Source organism: Macaca mulatta, chromosome 1 (genome assembly GCF_049350105.2).
Source record: "Macaca mulatta isolate MMU2019108-1 chromosome 1, T2T-MMU8v2.0, whole genome shotgun sequence".
NCBI classification, from domain to species: Eukaryota; Metazoa; Chordata; class Mammalia; order Primates; family Cercopithecidae; genus Macaca; species Macaca mulatta.
The window spans coordinates 154,687,195-154,710,913 of record NC_133406.1 but is presented as its reverse complement, the minus strand read 5'-3'; the positions used below and the strand labels follow the sequence as shown (position 1 = coordinate 154,710,913).

General features: G+C 34.9%; 1 protein-coding gene across 5 annotated transcripts in view; it reads right to left on the bottom strand.

Annotated features, from left to right (window-relative positions):
- Nucleotides 1-23,719, bottom strand: part of COL24A1 (collagen type XXIV alpha 1 chain) — a 398,071-nt gene that overhangs the window by 141,416 nt on the left and 232,936 nt on the right. For all 5 annotated transcript variants that reach the window (XM_077987934.1, XM_001109249.5, XM_015144267.3 and 2 more), the window contains 7 exons: nt 17,804-17,857; nt 16,420-16,473; nt 15,097-15,150; nt 13,697-13,750; nt 3,038-3,091; nt 2,712-2,756; nt 2,549-2,593 (listed from right to left, as the gene is read on the bottom strand). In XM_077987934.1, the coding sequence (XP_077844060.1) occupies nt 2,549-2,593; nt 2,712-2,756; nt 3,038-3,091; nt 13,697-13,750; nt 15,097-15,150; nt 16,420-16,473; nt 17,804-17,857 (360 nt within the window). The remainder of the gene's footprint in view (nt 1-2,548; nt 2,594-2,711; nt 2,757-3,037; nt 3,092-13,696; nt 13,751-15,096; nt 15,151-16,419; nt 16,474-17,803; nt 17,858-23,719) is intronic.

Here is a 23,719-nt window from a genome sequence, read left to right as displayed (position 1 = left end):
AATTACAAATGTGAATAAACGTACAATAGAATTTAAAAATACGTAAAGCAAAATTGGAAATAATCAAAGGTAGAAATAGAGAAACACAAAAATTATAGTTGGAGAATTTTTACACCCCTATCTCACAAACTGATAGAATATCTAGATTTAAAAAATACTCAGTAATGTATGAGTTATGATAGTTTTTATATTATTTAGAGAACCTAAAATAGTGATCCAGGCCTTAACACCTTATTAACACAGTGGATTGTGGTCTTTTTTCCTGATTTTCTTTTGAGTCAGATGTATGGGAGGCAAGTATTGTATAGGAAACAGTGTTGGTCCACAGACAAATACACTTTTACTAGTTATCTGGATTACCAGAGCACTATGTGTTGCCAGTTTTCATTTAATTCCTGGCTTAAAATTATGAAAACTTAGAGACGGAGAGGGTCTTAGAGCTCTCATCCTAACCATTTTTTAAAATTCATTTTAAAAATAAAGAATATGTATTTTTAGAGATAGGGGTCTCACTACATTGCCCTAGCTGGTCTCGAACTCCCGGGCTCAAGAGACCTTTCTTCCTCTGCCACTGAAAGTGCTGTGATTACAGGCATGAGCCATCACGCCTAGCCCTAACCAATTTAAACACGGTTATATGGTTTTTAGGAGCATACACTAGACCAAAAGTCAATCTGACCTCAAATTTAGTTTTCTAATATACAGCACTGCCTGTTTGTAGATAGGGCACTGTTTGTTGATAGTGCATAAATGACTAGAGACACTAAGACTGTGCTGAAGGATCAAATGAATCTTTGGGGCTTGTTTGGCTTTTTTCAGTTGATTGTTCCCAGCTTCTCCAAGATCTCAATTCAATCAAGGAGAAGGAGACAATGTAGGTATAGAGCCAAATAAACCTCAATAACTATTATAAATTCATATTTATGTCCAACTTTGTCATGCACTAAGGAAACTTAATTCTTCCAGGAGTCTACGTGACACATTTGCCAGGGTAAGGTTTCAAACCAGGGTAAGGTTACAAAATGACTCTAGTATCTTTTATTTAATTGAGAAAGTCAAACATGAAATATTACATTTATACAAGCATACATTGATGGGCTAAAAATGAAGGTAAAATTCTAGGGAAGGTCAAAAATGAATGACCCATAATTTTACCTTCATTTTCAGTACATCAATGAATACAAAATGAATAAGTAATTTTATTTATCTGGGCCTCATTTTTTTTTAAATGAGAGGAATGAACTTGAGCTCCGAACTTTTCCACTCACTGCAACGTATGGGCACTGTATAAAGTACAGCAAAGTAGTCATAATGTATGCAAACACCATTTATATCGATATAATAGAAACTCAGATGATGAATATTAAAACTCAAGTAACATTCTTTGAGGATAACGTTAATCGATAATACAATGCCACACACAAGTTCTTTCCCAGACACAGTCATTTATTTTCTGTCTTAGGTCTCTGGTATTTTAGGTTGGATCACTGTTAAACACAATGTTATTGTGGGAAACAGCGGGCAGGGGGCAGCAGATTTCAAAAAGGAACAAGCAAATGCAGTGACATTTACTATGTAAACAATTATTAATAGTATAGCAGCTAAAACATTTTTATTCTATCCTTTTCTGTCTCCTGAGCTGCAATATATTTATATTATCTATTTTTATAACTTTATATTATATATATGTGTATATAACAAATCAAAATGTCATCATTAAAAATTAAAATTCTGAATGAAAGTAAAAATATTCATATACCTAAGCTTATGTGCTCATATACATGTACTATCTTATGTGTCTATGTGTAAGTATGCATGTGTGGGTAAATCTTTATTTAACTTTTTTTTTTCCTCTTACTTAGTGACGATAACCACAGAACTTGTTGCCTTTCAGGGAAAAAAATGTATAATTCTGGTAAGATTTTTGATGGTAGGAAAATAACTAGTATTATAAAATATTAACAACTCCTAAGAAGTGCCATGGGAAGGCATGATGACACACACAGCTCTACACTCCAAAGGCCTAAAAGGAATTCAAGTTGAGTTAAAAGAAAACTAGGCAAGAGGCCCCAAAAAAGTTACTTATTATGTTAGCTTTATTAACGTCTCATTATATTTATATATCATGCCATTTTATTTTGAAATGGGTTTTACAGTAAAACTAATTTATCTTCACTCTATTTATCATAGAGTGAAGTAAAAGTATCAGTTATAACCACCAGTTACGGATAGGTACAACCCAGGCCCAGAATGGGTAAGCAACTTGCTCAAATAAAACAATGACCCAATGATTAAAGGAGAAAAAGAACTTACATTCTTTTAGTCCAACGTACTGAATACTAAACAATAGTTGTATCAGAGAATAAAGCAGATAAGGGTAATCAGTTCATAATTTATACATATATCAAGATATCACATTGTATACTGCAAATATATGTAATTTTTATGTGTCAAAAAAATCCCCCAAACATTGTTTGAGCAGCCCCTCTCCTCAAAAAATAGCAGATAAAAATTGTTCATCGCCTGATTTTTTTTTTTTATTACTTACTGGTTTCCCTTGAACTCCTCTTTCTCCAGGGTTTCCAGTCTTCCCCTACACGAGAAAGAAAATGCTTGAGTCAAGTAGGCCCCTCCAAAAAGATTAATCATACTAAGAGAAACGAAAAAGACTTAAAATGTTCATCTTTAATGTGAAATGTTTTATTACTTACAATAAGACCATGAGGCCCTCTTTTTCCTTGATCTCCTTTTTCACCCTAACAAAGCATCAAAGCCAGGTGAGTTAGTAAGAATGTGAATTATCGTCTTATATATGCTAGCATATATTCACATACAAAAAGATAGTAAGTATACAGTTCAATATTGAAAAGTAAACATCTCTGTGTCTGTAGTAAAAACTTTTATGTGTTTCATACTTAGACAAAGAGAAAATTTAGAACCATATTTTTGTAAGGAAATATGTTGTTTTTTAGACCAGTAGGACATACGGGCTCAATAAAATTTAACTGTATATGAAATGAGAAAAATCAATGATTACCTTGGCACCTTGTATACCTTGTTCCCCTAAGAGACCATCTGGTCCTCTTGGTCCCTAGAGGTGAAAAAAATATCCTGTTGTTAATTTGAAATGTTCCCTTTTTTTTTTTTTTTTTTTTTTTTTTTTTTTTTTTTTTTTACTGTTATGTGTCCTCACAGATGAAAATGCTGTGCCCTTCTTTAGTAGACAAACTCCTTCTTCTTGATTTTATGCCTGACAACAGAAAATACTACAGCTGGGTATATGGCTCAACCTCTCTGCATGGGAGAATCAGCCCATGTTTTTAAGATTTAATGACAAATAATAAGTCAAATGAGCACAAAAATAGCTAACTCAGTGGTCGAGGTGGTTATAATATAGGTGTGTTATTTGGGTATTTCGTTCACTTTATAGTTTACTCAGCAGCCAGCCAGGATTTGTTCTTAATCAACTCTAAATCAAAAGTGGCTGGATTTGTTTCTCTAAACAGTCTCCTTAAGTTTAATATTTTAAGATGGTGCTCTTTTCATGTTATTAGAAAATGATACCAATGCAGGAGCAGAAAACCAAACACAGCATTTTCTCACTTATAAGTGGGAGCTGAATGATGAGAACACATGGACACATGGTGAGGAACAACACACACTGGGGCCTATCAGGAGGCCTGGGGGAGGCAGTGCATCAGGAGGAATAGCTAATGGATGCTGGGCTTAATACCTAAGTGATGGGATGATCTGTGCAGCAAACCACCATGTCACATGTTTACCTGTGCAACAAACCTGCACATCCTGCACATGTGCCCCTGAACTTAAAATAAAAATTGAAGAAAAAAAAAAAAGAAATAAAGTTTAGCTGGAATGAAAAAAAAAAAAAAGAAAGAAAGAAAGAAAATGAGTGCTGACTGCATTGTACCTGCTATGCAACTGCTTGCCAGGAATTACTGGGAGATGGCAGGAGCACAGAAAAGGTAAGAGAAAATACTACTGAAAATATTCATGTAAATTTGAAACTTCTCAGTGTTCATTCAATAATTAGCTGCAAAAAAGCCGTTGCAAAAGTCATTCTATAATAAAATGATAGAATACTCTTCCATTAAATTATCACTTTCTTTGGAAGACCTTAAAGTCTTTGTTCAGGGACTTGATTCAATTCTACAGAACTGAATACCTGTGGAAAATGAATTGTATTAAGTGTTACGGTGATTTATAATTGAGAGGAAGTTTCTCTATTATACAACTATACAAAAGACAATTATAGATAGATAGATAGATAGATAGATAGATAGATAGATAGATAGATAAGACATGCCAAGGACCAAAACAAGAAATCAAAGAGGGAGACAACCTTCACATTTGTAATGGGAATAAAGGTATTTTTAGCAGATGGAGGTCGAGTTCTCATAGACTTATTCCAAATAGAAGAAACTCTACATTGAGGGATAGTATGAGAAAAAAATACAGAGGCATGAAAAAAGATGCTCACAGAATAAAAACATAGTTTGTTTGGTTAGGCTATTGATTACATGTTGATAAATATTAAGATGTAAGTGTGGAAAAGAAGACTAGGACTTATAAGGTGAAGGACTGAAGTTTACTTTTAAATAATTTGGCAGAAAACTGATGCTGAATATTTCTATACAGAACAGTGATACACATCTCCCAGGACAACATACAGATTTGAAGGAGTCCTTTAGGCTTCAGAATCTTCTCTTGTATCACATCTGAGATAAGCTTTGGTTTAGCTTTATATTATTAAAAGCTAGTTACTGTAATAGGACTCTTCTCGGAACTCTTAGGGTAACTGCATTCCTTGATCCTCAGAGGCACATTCATGGATTTGGACAGAACACATACTTCATGGAGGATCTGTAGCTCCACTGATCCTGATAAAGCCATAGCTCCGGCCCTACAATTTCTAAGTCTATATTCAAGGTACTCCAAAATCTATTCCCAACTTCCTTTCTGCTCTATTTTCCAATGAAGGACTGAAAAACTGAACTACAGTCTTACTGTGCAAGACCTTGAAGATCAAGTTGAGGAGCATGGACTTAATTTAATAGATCAGTATTTTTTAACATGTGTTATTCATTCAGCAGATGTATACTGAGTGCGTACTAAAAGCCAGGCATTGTTTTAGGTCCAGAGGACACGGTAGGGAGAAGAGACAAATCCCTGAATTCATAAACAAGCAAATAAGTACGTAAAACTAAATTATAAAATGAAAATATGTAGTTAAGTGTAATGAAGAAAAATAAAGAACTAGAGAGTATCCAAGGTGGAGAGGACTATTTTAGATAGGGTGGCCTGAAAAGTCTCTCTAAAGTGACATGTGGGTAGACACCTAAAAGAGGTAAGATTGCAAGCTACGCAAATAATTTGGGGAAGGTCACTGTAGCAGAAAAAACAGCAAGTGCAAAGTTCTGATGAGGGGGCATGCTTAGAATATTCAATAATTGAGTATCTGAAGATGAAAAAAGAACAATGTTCAATGGATGACTCAAGTCTTAAGCATGAAGGTCCCTCAGGACTTTGCTCTAATAATCACCTCAACCCTCAAGATGATCTTGAAATTTCAGCCATCTGTATTGATTCTTTTTCTCTAGCACCTTCAATGCCTAATTCTTCTCTTTTTGCTCTGAAAGAAACACAGCTAACTTTTTTGAGTAACAAAAGAAGAAGGCCGAAAGAGTGTGAAAAGGAATGAGTGGTCAACATTCTAAAATACTATAAAAAACAAGTAAGGTCTAAATTGAAAATGTGTCCACTGGTAATTAATTGGGCCCTTAAAACTCCTTTACAACCTAGAATTTCTATGTATTTCTTTGATATTTTATTACTGAGTAATTGGTAGAAGATAACAGCATCAATAGAAAGCAAGTTAGAAATGTAGGTTTGCTTGGGGTGGAGAGGGAGGAGTGGTGGAAGATAAGGAGTTCGACTCTAGATGATCAAGCCCAATGAAGTAGATATCTCCAAGGCTAGTGATAGAGAGTTAGAAAGTTAGAAGTCATTCTGAGTTTACATGGTGGCAGCCATAAGCATTAAGCTTCAAAAGGCCCCCAGACACACAGTTGTACATTTAGAATTTTTTTAAAAAAGATTACTTGGTCCAAAGATAGAAAATACGTTTCATTTCTTAGATAAATCAGATTAAGTGGCTGCCTAGATATATACATAGAAAAGGCTGCATCTAGCTGGACTAAGTCTCATAATTAATTGCCAGTTTCTTGTTTGGGCACAGAAATCACCTACTGCCATTGCTGAACTAGTCCAAACCCCAATTTTTAAGATGAAGAAACTGAAGTTTGTAGATGTTAGATGAGTAGCCTGACTCCCATGATGTCTAAATATACAAAGACTGAACGACTACGCTTTATTAAGTTTATCATATTTTTTCAAAGGTTAGAAAGAAATGAGGTTAATCCTGTCAGCAAGTGAATTCAGGCTGGAATAGAGGACCTGAAATTTAGAAGTTTACAAAATGAATATTAAACATTCACAAGTAAAGTGCTGATTGGTATTGCAAATCAAGGGAACTCCTTCTAAAATTAAGGAATACATATAGTAATGATAACCACTCATTTTATGTTTTACATTTAAAAAATACTTTTACTACTCAAAGCAATCTAGAGATTCAGTGCAATCCCTATCAAAATACCAATGTCATTTTTTCACAGAGATAGAAAAAAAATCCTAAGATTCATATGGAACACAAAAAAGAGCCCAAATAGCCAAAGTAATCCTAAGCAAAAAGAACAAAGCTAGAAGCACCACACTACATGACTTTAAAGTACACTACTGGGCTGGGTGTGGTGGCTCACACCTGTAATCCAACATTTTGGGAAGCCGAGAAGGGAGGATCACTTGAGCCCAGGAGTTCAAGATCAGCCTGGGTAAGATGGCAAGACCCTGTCTCTACAAAAAATTTAAAAATTAGCCAGGCACGGTGGAAGGTGCCTGTAGAACCAGCTACTTGGTAGGTTGAGGCAGTAGGATCATGTGAGCCCAGGAATTTGAGGCAGCAATGTGCTATGATTGCATCACTGCACTCCAGCCTGGGTGACAGAGTGACACTCCATCTTTAAAAGATAAAATAAAATAAAATAAAATAAAATAAAATAAAATAAAATAAAATAAAAGAAACTACAAAACTATAGTTACCAAAACAGCATGGTACTAGTATAAAAACAGACACATAGGCCAACAGAACAGAAAAGAGAGCCCAGAAATAAATCTACACATTTGTAGCCTGTTGATTTTTGACAAAGGTGCCAAGAACAGACAATGGGGTATGAGTGGTCTCTTCAATAAATGATGTTAGGAAAACTGTATATCCAGATGCAGAAGAATTAAATTAAACCCTTATCTCTCACCATATAAAAAATCAACTCAAAATGGATTAAAGACTTAAATATGAAGACTCAGAACTATAAAACTTCTAGAAGAAAACAGGGGAAAAGCTCCATGACATTGGTCTGGGCAATGATTTTCGGGTTAAAACCTCAAAAGCACAGGAAACAAAACCAAAAACAGACAAATGGGACTATGGTAAACTAAAAAGCTTCTGTACAACATAAGAAACAATCAACAGTTCAAGAGACAACCTGTTGAATGAGAGAACATATTTGCAAACTATTCATCTGACAAGGGACTATATATCCAGAATACACAAGGAACTCAAACAACTCAGTAGTTAAAAAAAAATTCTATTAAAAATTGGGGAAAAGACATGAGCAGATATTTCTTAAGAGACAAACAAATGGCCAACAGATACACGAAAAAATGCTCAACATCACTAATTATCAGGAAAATGAAAATCAAAACCACAATAAGATATCATCATATCACAGGAAGAATGGCTATTATCAAAAAGACAAAAAACAACAGATATTGGCCAGGATGCACAGCAAAGGGAACTCTTACATACTGTTGGTGAGAATGTGAATTATTACTAATTCCATAGCCACTATGGAAAAGAGTATGCAGATTATGGAGCCTGGGTGTGGTGGCTCACACCCATAATCCCAGCACTTTGGGAGGCCAAGGCGGGTGGGATCACCTGACGTCGGGAGTTTGAGACCAGCCTGGCCAACATGGTGAAACCCCGTCTCTACTAAAAATACAAAATTAGCTGGGCGAGGTGGCTGGTGCCTGTAATCCCAGCTACTCAGGAGTCTGAGACAGGAGAATCGTTTGAACCCGGGAGGCACAGGTTGCAGTGAGCTGAGATCATGCCACTGCATTCCAGCCTGGGCAACAAGGTGAGACAACAGGGTGAGACAACAGGGTGAGACTCTGTCTCAAAAAAAAAAAAAAAAAAAAAAAAAAATTGAACTACCATACAATCCAGCAATTCCACTACTGGGTGGAATTTTATTATCCAAAGGAAAATAAATCAGATATCAAAGGGACTTTTGCACCCATGTTTATTGCAGCACTATTCACAACAGCAAATATATGGAATCAGCTAAGTGTCCTTCAACGGACAAATGGATAAATAAAGTGTGGTATACGTACACAGTGGAATAATTTGTAGGAACATGGATGGAACTGGAGGTCATTATGCGAAGTGAAATAACCCAGGCACAGAAAGACAAATACTGCATGTTCTCACTTGAAGGAATGAAGAACATACCATCCCAAAATACATCATGAAAACACTGGAGAAATTGTAGTTTCCAGAAGGGCGAGCTGATCTCTCTTCCTGCATGCAGCAAGCAACCAAGACCCCTCTGGGAGAGCTACCTTCTCCATACCAGCATGAGAAAACAGTCCTTATCACCAGAGACTTAGAATTGAAGGCTGCAATGGATCTGAATAAACACACTAAATGAAGTAACTCATATCTTCCACCTGTTTTACACCCCCGCTCCCAATATATCTCCTAGTGACTTCCCTAGAAATGTTTACCACTCTAGCTAGATTTTCTTTGTCCTGTCACTTTTTCTCAAATTTATCACTCTTTGTCTAAGAAGTATAAAAGCATCTTGTTTTGGGCACTTCAGACTTCACTCTCTTGTAAAGATCCCCATATACACACAAAACTAATATAATTTGTAGCTTGTCTTTGTTAATCTGCCTGGTGTCAATCAGGTTTCCAGATCCCGCTGAAGAACCCACTGAGGACTAAAATGGGGGCTGGATGTGATCTCTGGCTGCCCTACACACTCATATGTGGGAGCCAAAAAAATTCATTTCATGGAGGTGGAGAGTAGGATGATAGATACCAAGGCTGGGAAGGGTGTATGGGTAGGAGAGGGAGATAAAAGGAGGTTAGTGGATACAAACATGCAATGAAATGCAGAAATAAGTTCTTTTGTTCAATAACAGAGTAGGGTGACTGTAGTTAGCAATAATTTATTGTATATTTCAAAATAACAAGAAGAGTGGACTTGAAATATTCCCAACACATAGAAATGATAAATGCTAAAGGTAATGCATACCTAATGCCCTGACTTGTTTATGATTCATTCTATGCATGTAACAAAACATCACACCCACCCCATAAATATGTACAAATAGTATCAATAAAAAATAAAAGAATGTTTCTTTAAAAAAACCCTTTACTTAGAAAAATACTTTCACTTTATTATTTCATTTTCTAAGGCAAGACAACACAGAGAATGAAGAAAGAGAAGCTGTGTGACTACAGTGATGATAACCACATTTAGTTTAAAAAACAACCCAAAGGTCTAAGTAATGCAGTTATGTTAATTAAAGGTAATAAAGCCTAAAGTTGCTAGATAAGAGTTTAAGGCTGGCAGAAGAACTCTAGGAGAGCTTGGTACTCTCTCTGTTTAAAGCAAGAGTAAGCTAATTAACTGAAAGCTTAGCTTTATCAACATCTTTAAATTTCACTTTGGTATTGGTTATAGAAGTTATCTCATGGGTTAGTATATACGTCTGCTTTGACTTCTAAGACAAAATAAGCTTTTTGACAGGCTATAAGAAAGTTAGGCAAATAGCATTATAATAGGCACCTAAATCTGGCATAGTTATATTTTAAAATAATCATTTAAAAATATCTCATGGATATTCTCTTGGAGTAACTATGCTGGCTAAAGAGAAAATCTAGTATTTACATTCTTAGGAAAATTAAAGTTGGCTGCACTGAGCTGTATTAGTAAGTTCTCATAGCAGAAATAAAAATTTGATAGCTCAGCTACATGAACTAAGCATGTTTTGTGAAATAAATGCTACTTGAATTATAGGCAATAACTAAATTCACAAATGATCAATTTACAGAACCACTACTTCATATGAATGTTAACATCACTCACGTGCCTAACTAATTAGGCCTAGCAGTCTTTTCTGGCTCATGATTTATACAGCTGAAACAAAATGTTCTATTAAGCAAAAACTAACATTATCAGTGATTTTAAGGAAAAAAAATCTTTTGATTCTATTCTTGTTATAAACTATTTCAGGAGAAGAAACCACAGAGGAAGGTCCGGCTTATCATCTGGAGTGCTTCAGTATCGAATCTAGCTTTGAATCTAAATTTGAAAATTGAGGACTGCTTACCACTATATGGTAAGCATTTCCTTGAAGGGACAAATTTCAGAATTTCTATAGGCAGATCAATTTTACCTCCTCCATAGAAAACCTTAAAACATTACATATTTTTAATATAGTTATTTTAATCTTTCCCTCCCATTTAAATCTTAAGCAGCATAGTCTGAATAAAAATACTCAGTTGCATGCCTCTACACTGCCCCTCTAGAGAAACAGTGCAAACTTAAACGTGTCTCATGGTCCTTGCCAATTCATGGTCAAGAAAAAAGATGAGGTTAACTTGCTCTGTGTCATCTCTCCTGTTTGGGTAGCTGGACACAGAGGCGTGTAATGGAGTAATACCAGGGGATCAGCTGCCTAGCTCTGAAGAGTTCAATTATAGCTGATGTTGTGCTGATTTCTAGTGACCCAAGAGGCTAAACCACTGTCTTTCTGGTACTGAATTAGAGAATCTGCTAGCATATATTGTCTACATAAGGGACGTGATTTTGTGTATTATATTAGTTAGCTTTGGTATATTAAGTTATTTCATTTTATTTAATTATTCTTCAGCTAAACATGCAGGGTAGAAACAAAGTTTAGAGTATGTAGGATAAATAATAATACTTTAAAGTTTATGCCATGTTTCTCATCTAAGAACCTCTGTAAGAATGATATTTTTAGTCAATCCTGTTATCTTTTTCAGCTATATAAAAGGCAGGATTACTTAGGCTGTTTCTTGAGATGGTAGGACATTAGTGTTTGTTTGGGTTTTTCCTGTTCTTTGGAAAAATTGCAATATTGCCTGATCCTTCAAAAGCCATTAGACTGTAAAATCTATGTGATTTAGATCTAAGAGATAATTAAGTCTAGAATCTTCCATGGTATTAATAGTGTTTGACAAATTGCAGGGAATCAGTAAATGTTAGATAGCTGTATGGTGGATGGATGGGCAGGAGAGAAGCAGATAGGAAGCAGACTCCTTGGAGTAGCCTTACCCTTCATGATGGTCATGGGGCAATATGTTAACAGCATAAATCACAGTCAGAACAGCAAGAGAGTATAAGTACCAGTTCCATAATGAAAAGTCTCTATGTGGTCTCTGTGCAAACGTACTTAGGCAGAGCTTCCCTCCAACATACTATGACACATATTTGCCACAAAGAGATCACAGGTGTGCTGAAAATAGTGCCCTCCTCAGTCTTTGGGGTGGCAAGGAAAGGCCAGACACAGGAATCTGCAGCTAGGTACCCTTTTCATTTATCTCAGTAGGCTGGACCAATATTCTCATTTTTTTGTGAGTGAAAAACATTGGGAAGAATGGGTCTAGAGTACTGGGATTACAGCCCTAGTGGGAAATGGATTGAAGAGAGAAGAGAGTAAAAACAGGAATATATCAGTGGCTACCAGAAGGGAACGTCCCTTCTATTTTCTTTCTCAAATATTCTGGTCTTCAGTCCTTTTTTTGTATACCCAATGTCCATTGTTTACCTAAAATAGTCGTTCAGTAAAGAAAGCTCTCTCTCTCTCTCTCTCAAGCCCTTATTTCTAAACAAAGCTTCCTTGTTGGATCCTGGGTAAAAATTTTAAAAATGATGAAGAACCATTTAGGGAGAGAATCAGTAAAATGTATTTGAAGGATGTGAAGAAAATAGATCCTTGGGGAGGTAGGAATTGATGACAAAGTCTCAAATCAGGAAACAGTAATAGGATCATGGTGAAGTTAGAAAACTGCAGAACAAATGAACTTCCCATATGACTTAATGAGACAGCACAAAGTGGTTTAGGAAAAGACTGTGCTTAGATACACAGCTTCTGCCTAAGGACTCAAATTACTTAATTAACAGAAGGAGCAAATAAGTATTTCTTCTTTTTTTCATCTGTCACAAATTGGTTGAACTTTCCCATTATGAATAATACAAAGTTGAATAAACACATTTGACCTAACTAAGTATTGAATGCTGGCAGGGTACTATCCAGTAAATGGCAGTTTGGGTACAAATCATCTCTCATTATTTTTTATTTTGTTTTAAATCTCATTTGGGCTAATATATTAGAGATGTGACTATAGAGTATAAATCTGGAACCCAGGAAGGAAAATAGTTTTTCAGAAAAGAAACAATAATAAAGGCAAATCTGCTCTCTTTCTTCAAGCTTCACTGAAAACACAGGACATGACTTTAAAGTCATTACTTCAAACTGAGAATTCATTAACAGCCTCCTCCCATTTGCCAACTGGAACTGGAAAACTGCAGGTTTTTTTTTTTTTAATCATGGTTAGGTAGAGGATATTTTTAGAATTTTAAAATATTTTCTTCATCAGCTCTAAAATTTAAATCAAGGTAAGGTCAAGGCATAACACAGAATCCTTAAAGCCCACATATCCAAATTTATTTTAAAAATACTCCCTGATATTCCATATGGTATTGAATAGCATGGGCTTTGGAGTCAGACACACTAAGGTTTGAATACTGGTTGTGCCATTTCTATGTGTGTCTATAGAGGTCATATACTTAAACTTTGAGAGCCCCGGTTTCCTCAACTATAATATCTAAGATATAATATCTCTCCCTTTTGGGTGGTTTTGAGTATTGAGATAATATATGAAAAAGTGTCTGGCATGTGACAGGCATGCAGTAAATAGTGGCTCTTATTTCTTTAAAAAGGATTTAATGTTTAAGATACAACTTAAAGAGATGAAGATTTGTTATTTAATTCTGTATACATAATTATTAGACAATGATGATAATAACTTTGATTTACAATTAATAAGCTCTTATTCATCTTGTGTATCTTTGTTCCACTTCTTATTGCTCTTTATTTTGTCATGATGTCATTTTTCCTTGCTATGTAAGTCTGTAGAGAAATGATTCATTTAAAGATCTTCACATTTACCATTCTCTCAAAGAATAGAATTGGAGGTTGGGAATAAGAAACAAGAATTCTATATGAGTTAGTGATATACATAAAAATTAAAATAGAAAAGTGTGATTTTATAACTACAAATGATTATGAGTCATATTTCAATTAACGTAGGGCATTCATCTAATATAATGAAAATAGAAAAAAAACTGACAAGATCTAAGCAGAATTCTAGAAGGTATGATGCTATTTTTGTTGCACATTTTCCACTATTTATGAAGTAATTTGGGGAGGGTTAATGTACTTTTTCCCACAGATTACTTACTCTTTGTCCTTTAGGACCTTGACTCCCAGGTGGTCCTCTTGCCCCCACATGACCCTATATGTTGTAAATTTAAAAATCAGTTGTACAATTCACAAGAATACTATCAGAATAATAGCCATAATCTTTCTTATAACATATATCATTCTCCCAGGACATTCTTAAAATTGATTAGTCTTCCTTAAAAATATGCTTTAATCATACTGCCCTCTACCAATATTCTACTTTTGAAATATTCTACTCTTTGGACAAATTTAATATCTGGGTGTTTACGCCCTGAACAAAAAATGGAGAAGCCTTTAATATTCACTGACCAAGTTGTTTTCAGAAGGCACACATATGGAGTGATGGAGAAAGGAGATATCCATTCAGCTAGTCAGACCAGTCTATTCTGCCTGGCCCATCAAAAAAGCAATGGCTATCATGGTAATATTTCTTTACTATTATTCTAGACATTTATGATAATCCCATCACATAAAAAATAGTTTTTTTGTTATAAAAATGCCACAAAATGTTCCAAATTAATATGCTATAAAAATAGCCTGCAATGGAGATTAAGTTGCTATTTATTATTAAGTCAATTATAATGAATTATTTTTATAGCTACAGTCTTTAATCAAGACTCAGCTGGAAAACAAAATTTATCTGTTAACCTAAGGTAGATAAAAATGAAGTAAACTTTAGTACTTCAAATTTATTTATTATTTTATATGACTAAAGAGATCAGTAACTGTTCTTGAGACTAGTCTTCCTAAATTTAAAAGCCAACAACATATTTACAAATATACTAGAAAATCAGGCTTATTTTTAAAACAGAAGCTTCACAAACAATAAGTTTTCACTGATAAGAAAAGTTCTGCTCAGGGGATCCTACAGGCTGATCTTTTTCATATTTTAAGTTCACAATAGCTGTAAGATTCTGATAAGCAAAATTAATTTAGGGGAAACATTTCATTATCTTTTTGTAAACAAATGGAATATTTTCAATACCTCAATTTTTGTTTAATAAATATATTTTTATGAATTTTATCTGGTTGTGTGAAAATATTTACAAATTTCTAAGAAAAATATGTTAGAACTTACACTTATGATTTATTTATCCAATTGGTTTCACTTTTAATCTTACTAATCCTGTTTCCTTATATGTGGTTATTCAAAAGAAACTTCAAAGCATTTTAGCTTAGGTTGTAGGACTGAAATTGATTATATACCAAGTAGAGGTAAGGAAGTTGAAGATATCATGACAAATTCAAGAGTGTTTTGTATAGTTGGGAGAGAAGCAGTCTCCACTAGTTTACACATGACTTACTTTGAATAAAAACCAACAATAAAGCATAACAATTGATGAGTTTAAATTAAAATACACACTCTAGAAGGAATCATAAAGTCTTTCCTGTACTTACAGGTAATCCCAATGGACCAATAGGTCCTGGAACCCCAGGAGGACCTGGATATCCCTATAATTTAAGGAAAATATTTAAAAAGTAAAATACTTATTACTTTAAATTATTTTCATTGAAGACAAACCAGTAAATTATAAACAATAATAAAAAGGGATAATTTGACCAAGATATGAAAGGACACAGTAAATGTTCTGCAGACAGACCATAGAAATAAAAAATATATTTTATGTAGTTTTATTTACATAGGAACTATATATTCCATTTATTAGAAGGTTTTTGCCTAGACAAGAAAATTGCTAGCCAGAATCACATACTACAGCCTATTTATAAGAGAACATTCATTTCATTTTACTGAAGATCATGTTATCTTATCCATGGATATACGTTATGTTATATAGGTTATGAAACTATATCCTTTTCAGAGAGGTCCAGGAGCTCTCTAATTAAGGAATGTAAATGTGTACAAATATTCTAGCATTTCACACTTTAGAAGGACCACACACTTTATGGTATTAACACTGATTCAGAAAATGCCTTAGGAGGTAATGATTCTTGAAGTTGATTAGTCTTATAGGCATGCTAAATTTCCTAGCTGACAGCAACTGGAAATAGCATAGCTAAAACAACAACAACTTATAGGACTTTTCTGATAATATAGAAGTTAGTTAAAATCAATTTGTGGACAGTATTATGTGCCACCAGATCCATTACAAGGTATTTTCTGTATGGAAGATCCTTTTATTGATAATAATCATTCACTCTAGTTCCTGCCATACTTAGAAAACTATTTAGTAAGTTAAAAAGATGCAACTCAGATATCAAATTTGTCAACTATTTCCTATATTAAAAATGTAAGAGAATAAGATGAATTCTGGATTCAGAGCTCTCATATGCCAAAAAAACTACATCATGACCACAAACTCATGGAAGAATGGCAATGATGATATGCATCATATCAACTACAAGCTGTAGAAGAATAAGTAGAATTCTAATTTTAAAAGGTGAAAGATTTATACAATCTGAAGAGAAACCAGAGTATGCAAAATTCTAATTGAATTTTCTTCTTCATCCATTTTAGCAAATTGTGGTGTTAAATTCCTCTCCTAAAACTAGAATCATTTGACTAAGCCATCTCATTTACATGCTTTTAAGTACCTTAATATCACATAGCATTCTGGGAGATAAACCATTTAAAAAGAAAATTCTATGGGAAATTTAACATTTTTTACTCAGTTAAATTCCAACCCAGGCAATTCCATCTCTGGAATGCCTTACTTTTATTACGTTCTTTGGAAACATATTTTTCAATCACTGAGCTCTTACCATAACACCCTTTTCCCCCTGGGGACCTAGTGGGCCTGGACTTCCACGTTCTCCCTTTTAAGAGAACAAAGAAAAAAAAGTAACATAGAGATTAGTCATGACTGAGCTAAGCCTAGAAAGAAAAACTGTCAGCCAGAATCATGTCTTACATGCATACCTCATTCTTATTTCCAATAATTTTTAAATTTACAAATTTGGCACTTTTATCTTAAAATGGTTAGACTTTTAATAAAATTATCTTAAGATGTTTTTCGGAGAAAAATATTAAAGGCCTTATTAAAATGAAGAAAATAGAAATTATGGATAAACAAGACCTAAAAGTGAGCATGTATCATATGTTAAATTTTTGTAAGAAATGCTTACTATTTTATGAGACATACAAAATATGAGAATAGTAAAAGTATCAAAGCATATTAAAATTTAACAAATAAGTGTAACCATTTAAGAAAATTTTATTTTATAGTCTGCCTACCACAATTAAGTGCCATAAGAAATAATTCTGGAAGATCATGTCATAGCAGCTTAAAAAGACCAAACTGATTCACATTAAAATTCTCAAGAGTATCAAAATTTTAGCATAGAAGATTTAACTCAGCACAGAAATAACTGAGTGAAAAAAAATTGTAACACTAATTTTTTAAACTGCACTCATATTTTGTTACATTGTTAGTAAAAAAATCAATAAATATATATTATGTAGTACTTAAGTAATTGAGAATGTAGTACATGAGAGTTAGAAGAGATATTTTAAAAACTTAACTTAGATTCTACCCTCAGTAACTACAGACATGGTATTAACAGAGATGAAACAACCAGAGAGTAAGTAAATTTTAGACTATGTGGTACTATTCTAAGTCCAGGAAGTGAAGAAATTAGGATGAGAGGAGTCTGTGGACTTCACAGAGGAGATGGGAATTCAGCTGAGTCCAACAGTTTGGTTTTGAAAAAACAGAGGGAAGAAGAGAGGATATTTTAGTTCAAGAAAATAGTAAGGATGGGAATAGGAATAAGAACCAAGCACAAGATGGGAGAGAGAAAGGTAAAATGGTAACTTCTTCTTTTTCAAAAACTGCTTTCTCTGAAGCCTCTCATAGGAGGCTTGCTCTCATGAAGTCAATTTAGATAATATTTTCTAGTCAGAAATCTAGACTGTTCTATCTTTTCTCTTCAGATCACATCTTTATAATCAAAAGGGTACTCTGCCCTGTAAAAATTAGAAACCTATGTGCTATTAGCTATATTTCAATATATTTAAGAGATTCAGTAAAGGTAATGTGCTAAAGTTTTAAGTGATTTCTAATTAACATAAAAGATCATATGAAAGTCTGTCCTTTGAGTTTAGCCTAGAATTCGTCCTATAAAACAAAATAATTTAAAAAATTACCTTTTCGCCAATGCTTCCAGTTGTCCCAACTTCTCCAGGTAAGCCAACAGGTCCCTTTTAGGAAAAAAAAAATAACAGTAAATACACACATATTGCATTGCTATTGTAGTACCTGGGTCTTAAATCACATGTAATCACTATGTTTCTTTCTAACTTATCCTAAATGTTATCTTGGAGTAAAATCCCTCCCTGTATAGCCATGCAGTCTGTGACTTCATATCAAAATTAATTTATTCAGTCAATCAACAAAAATATCTCCGTGCCTAAAATATAACAGGCACAATGCTGGGAGGCAATGAGTTTCAAATCCACAGTTGCTGTCCATGTGGAACTGACAGTCTACCAGATTTTATAAAACCTCTGAAGTTTTCATACCTGTTTGATGTAGATATATTAGTTTAAGAAATCATTTCTGCAACTACCTTCTTTGAAAACCCCTCAATATACAAAGGGACAGAATATGCCTATCATTCATTCATCCTCTCAAGAAATATTTGGTGCCTACTCTGTGCCAGGCACTGTGATGGTGGCTAAGATTTCATTAGTGAGGAAGACAAATCTAGGCCCTGCCCTTATGAGGCAAAAAGTCTTGTAACAGGGAGATAAAAGCAGCTAAATTAAAAGTTAAATTATTATAAATTCTGCCCTAAGCTCATAAAGGAAACAATAATATTGCTGAAGAGGAGAATAAAAGAGAAGACCTATTCTAGCACAGATGGTCAGGGAAGACTGAGGCCTGACATTTAATATGAAATCTGAGTAATAATAAGAGGCCAGCCAGCCAAACAAAGAAGGGAGGACGAATATTCTAGGTAGAGTAAATAGCTTGAGTAAAGAATGAATTTGATTTGCTAGAAGAAGTTAAAGAAGGTAATCAGTTACACCACTTCAGAGTGAACACGTCTCAGGGTTTTTCTATCTTTGTCTTTACGGATTCTCGATTATTTCTCCTTCAAACAGTATAGAAAGCAAAATGAGTAACACAGAACAAGCTTGACAAGAACATAATCTCTTTCCTGACTGTCTTAAATCATAAGCAGTTACTTTCTGCTTTTATTTAAAGACATCTGAAACATTTTTTTCAATAGCTACCATACAAAGACCTTGCTTAGATAGATTCTCATACAATAATATATATTAGCACACAGAAAGCACTGACTCATGAAAAATGGCTTGTCGTTTATCTAGTGCATTCAGCATGATTTTACCCTTACAGATATCTATCTATCTATCTTTCTATCTATCTATCTATCTATCTATCTATCTATCTATCTATCTATCTATCTATCTATCTATCTATTTATCTATCTATCTATCCATCCATCCATCTAATGATCCCAAGTACAATAACATATATTAAGTGTTTTCTATGTGCCTCATTTAATCTTTGCAACCACCAGACAGAGTAGCATTATTATGATTCCCCTTTGACAGATGAGGAAGATGAATTAAGCAGTTTGCTGAGGCAGATGAGGTTAAATGGTATGGATGAGTTTAAGTGGCTATTGAGCACTTGAAATGTGGCTAGTGCAAATTGACACATACTGTAAATGTAAAAGACACCAGATTTTGAAGACTTATCATAGAAATAATGCAACATAGCTAACTAATGATTGCTTACATCAATTACATATTAAAATGATAATGATTTGATATATTAGTGTAAATGAAATATTACTAAAATCAGTTCACCTCTTTCTTTTTATCGTTTTTAAGGTGGCTACTAGAAAATTTAAAATTATATATGTGGCTTACAATTTTGACTTGCATTACATGTCTATTGGACAGCACTGATGTATACTCTTAGGCACTATGCTAGTATTATTGCTTAAATCTAGTTGGAAGTGATTTAATAATTTGTTTCTGTGGTTTTTAAGTGTAAGAGACTGAACACTTTCATTCTGAGACAATCTGTGATCAATGTTCATGCCCATGGAATTCACTGGTCTCGCTGTGTTCTCCATCATTCTGAGACAGCTGGTTTGATAAAATGGTGAAATGACATTTTTAAGACTCAGTTCCAAGGCCAGCTAGGTGACAATACCTTGCAGGGCTGGGACAAGGCTTTCCAGAAGGCTGTATATGCTCTGAATCAGTGTCCAATATATGGTGCTGTTTCTCTTATAACTAGGATTTTGGGGGCCAGGAATCAAGGGGTGGAAATGGGAATGGTACTACTCACTATTACCCCTAGTCATCCACTAGAAAATTTTTTGTTTCTGCTCATGCTCTGCTGGACTAGAGGTCTGTTCCAGAAGGAGGAATGCTTCCACCAGGACACACAACAATGATTCACTGAACTAGAAGTTAAGACTGCCATCCAGCCACTTTGGGTTTCTTATGCTCCTGAATCAACAGGCAAAGAAGGGAGTTACTGTGTTGGCTATGTTGCTTGATTCTGCCTCCCACAGGGAAACTGGACTACTAAATACAGGAGATCCCTTAGGGTACTTCTTAATATCACCATGCTCTGTGATTAAGGTCAATGGAAAATTCGAACAACCCAGTTCAGGCTGGACTACTAGTGGCCCAAATTCTTTAGGAATGAAGGTTTGGGTCACCCCATGTCTTAGTCCATTCAGGCTACTGTAACAAAAATACTGCAGGCTGGGTGACTTTAACAACAAACATTTATTTCCCACAGTGTTGGAGGCTTAGAAGTCTAAGATCAATGCACCAGTAGATTCAGTGTCTGGTGAGGGCCTGTTTCCTGGTTCATAGATGGCAGAGCCCTCATGACCTAATCATCTCCCAAGGTCTACACCTCTTTATACCTCACATTGGTCATTAGAATTTCAACATATGAATTTTGCAGAGGATAAAAACATTCAGTTCATAATACCCCACCAGGTACAGATCCCAACTAGCTGAGGTGCTTGCTGATGGCAAAGGGAATAAAGAATGGGTAGTGGAGAAGGTAGTTTTAAATAACAGCTATGGCCATGTGACCAGTTACAGAAATGAAGACTATAATTGTCGTATTTCATCATTATTTTGTCGTGAATGTGTGTGTGTGTGTGTGCGTGTGTGCAGCGATTATCTTTGGTTCTTTTCTTCTCATTTCTTTTTTTCTTTTCTTTCTTTCTTTCTTTTTTTTTTTTTTTTTTTTGAGACCGAGTCTTGCTCTTTCACCCAGGCTGGAGTGCAATGGCGCAATCCTGGCTCACAGCAACCTCCATCTCCTGGCTTCAAGCGATTCTCCTGCCTCCAAGCGATTCTCCTGCCTCAGCCTCCTGAATGGCTGGGATTACAGGTGTGCACCACCATGCCCAACTAAATTTTTTATTTTCAGTAGATACAAGGTTTCACCATTTTGGACAGGCTGGTCTTGAACTCTTGACCTCAAGTGATCTGCCCACCTCAGCCTCCCAAAGTATTGGAATTACAGGTGTAAGCCACCGTTCCTGGCCTCTCATTTCTTTATCACATAACATAAGATGTATTGACCTTATAACATAGTATCTAGGTATGGTTAATTTTACATCACAGTATTTAAGTTACAGGTTATAAAGGAGAAGAGTAAACGTCACTCAAGGACTTTACATCCTCTTTTGGAAAAGAGGTTAGCGAGTTTTTGGTTACTTGCGGGATAATGATACCATGTTAGGCAGAATTATGATCTTGTTATTGTCTTTATTTGAAAGTTAAATATGGTTTAAAGAGATGGCATTTGGGGGTCAACTTGACAATAGGGAGGGCTGTCATGATTAATTTTATGTGTTGAGGTCACTGGGTCACGGAGTGCTCAGATATTTGGCTAAACACTATTCCTGAGTGTGTGTTGTTTTTAGGTGAGATTAGCATTTAAATAGGTAAACTGACTAAAGCAGATTGCCTTCCCCAATGTGGGTAGGCATTGTCCAATCTGTTGAGGATCTGAATAAAACAAAAAGGCAAAGGAAACGAAACTTTTCTTTCCGTCTGACTGCTTAAGCTGGGACATCAGTCTTCTCCTGTCTTTGAACTAGAACAGCCTTGGCTCCTAGTTCTCAAGCCTTTGGACTTGGAATAGAATTTAAATAATCAGTGCTCTAGGTCTCAGGCCTGTGGACTCTGATAGAACCTGTACTGTGAATTCTTCTGGTTCTCAGGCCTTTGAACTTGGACTGGAACTATAGTGGATTTCTAGGATCTCCTGTTCGCAGATGGAAGATTGTGGGATTTTTTTTTTTTTAGCCCCCACAATCACGTTAGCCAATTCTTTATAAGAAATCAATCTATCCATATCTATATCTTGTTGGTTCTGTTTCTCTGGAAAACCCTAACTAATACTGCCAATCAAATCTGAGTAGGAAAAATGAAATAGAGCTATCTGTTGTGAGACAGTGAAAAAAATGACAGAAACTGAACACAAACTAGTGAAACTATTGGGAAAAAAATCATTTTTCTTTTTCTTTTTCTTTTTTTCTTTTCTTTTCTTTTCTTTTCTTTTTTTTTTTTTTTTTTTTATGAGACAGAGTCTTGCTCTGTCGCCTGGGCTAGAGTGCAGTGGTATGATCTTGGTTCACTGCAACTTCAGCCTCCTGGGTTCATGCAATTCTCCTGCCTCAGCCTCCTGAGTAGCTGGTACTACAGGCGCATGTCACCATGCCTGGCTAATTTTTGTTTTGTTTTTGTTTTTGTTTTTGGCAGAGATGGAGTTTCACCATGTCAGCCAGGCTGGTCTCGAACTCTAGACTTCAAGTGATCCAACCGCCTCGGCCTCCCAAAGCGATAAATCCTTTTTCTAAGATATATGATCTAGGGGAGTGAATGGAGTAGGCTCGTTTAGCTTATCCCATGTGCACCAGAACAATATCACCTACAAATGTATTCTGCTCAGCCTATAGCATTTACTAAACTGAACTAGGTAAAAACATTTAAAAATCTGGATATTTTACATATAAATACTTTATATATAAAGATTTAGAAAATTACTAGCTTCAGATGACCTAGCAAATGTAGACAAACATTCTCAAAGGCAAATATTAGATAGAACTAAGTAACTGTTGTACTGTTGAGATCCAGATGCACTCTTTACTTCACTATTCCCTATTGTCTCTTACACATGGCCCATTTTACTTACTTATACTATTGCCTGGTCCCAATAGGGCAACTGAGTTTTTTATTTCATGTAAGTATTAAAAGGTGCAGTCAGTCGAAAGGGCATAATTGGAAGACAGAGGTTCTCACTAAAAAGTAGACAGTTCACAGGATTCCAGCCATGTCCATGGGTTATCTTTAATAAAACTTAAAGTTGGTGAACATAGATTAAAAATGGTTTCCTTGCAGCCTAGGCAACATAGGGAGACCCCATCTCTAAAAATAATCTACACATAGTAATAATAAAATTAGCTGGGTGGGGCAACACGTTCCTGTAGTCCCAGCTACTCACAAAGCTGAGGTGGGAGGATTGCTTGGACTCAAGAGGTCAAGGTTGCAGTAAGCCTGGGCGACAGAGCAAGACCCTGTCTCCAAAATACATAAAAAGCAAAATGCACTATTTCAGTACCTTAAAAAGTCTAGTCAAAACATATGTAAAATCTGATAATACCACAAGTGTTGGCTAGAATGTAAGGAAAGAAGAATTCAAAATATACAGCAGGAAATGGTATAAATTGGTACAATCACTTTGGAGAACAATTTATTATATATAGTAAAATTGAAGATGCACCTAACCTACAACTTAGCACTTCTAGTTGTTGACGTGGAATTCTACTTTCGCATGTATGTACTAGGAGACATAGAGAAAGACGTTCATTGCTGTATTATTTAAGTACAAAAGTAGAATCATCGGCATTATTAGTATGGACACAGATAAACTAAAATGCATTCATACAATAAAGGAAACTCTTGAATGACCAATACTGAGAAATAAACAAAAAACCTCAACACCAGCTAAAATTAATAGACCAGATCTATATGTATCAACGTGGA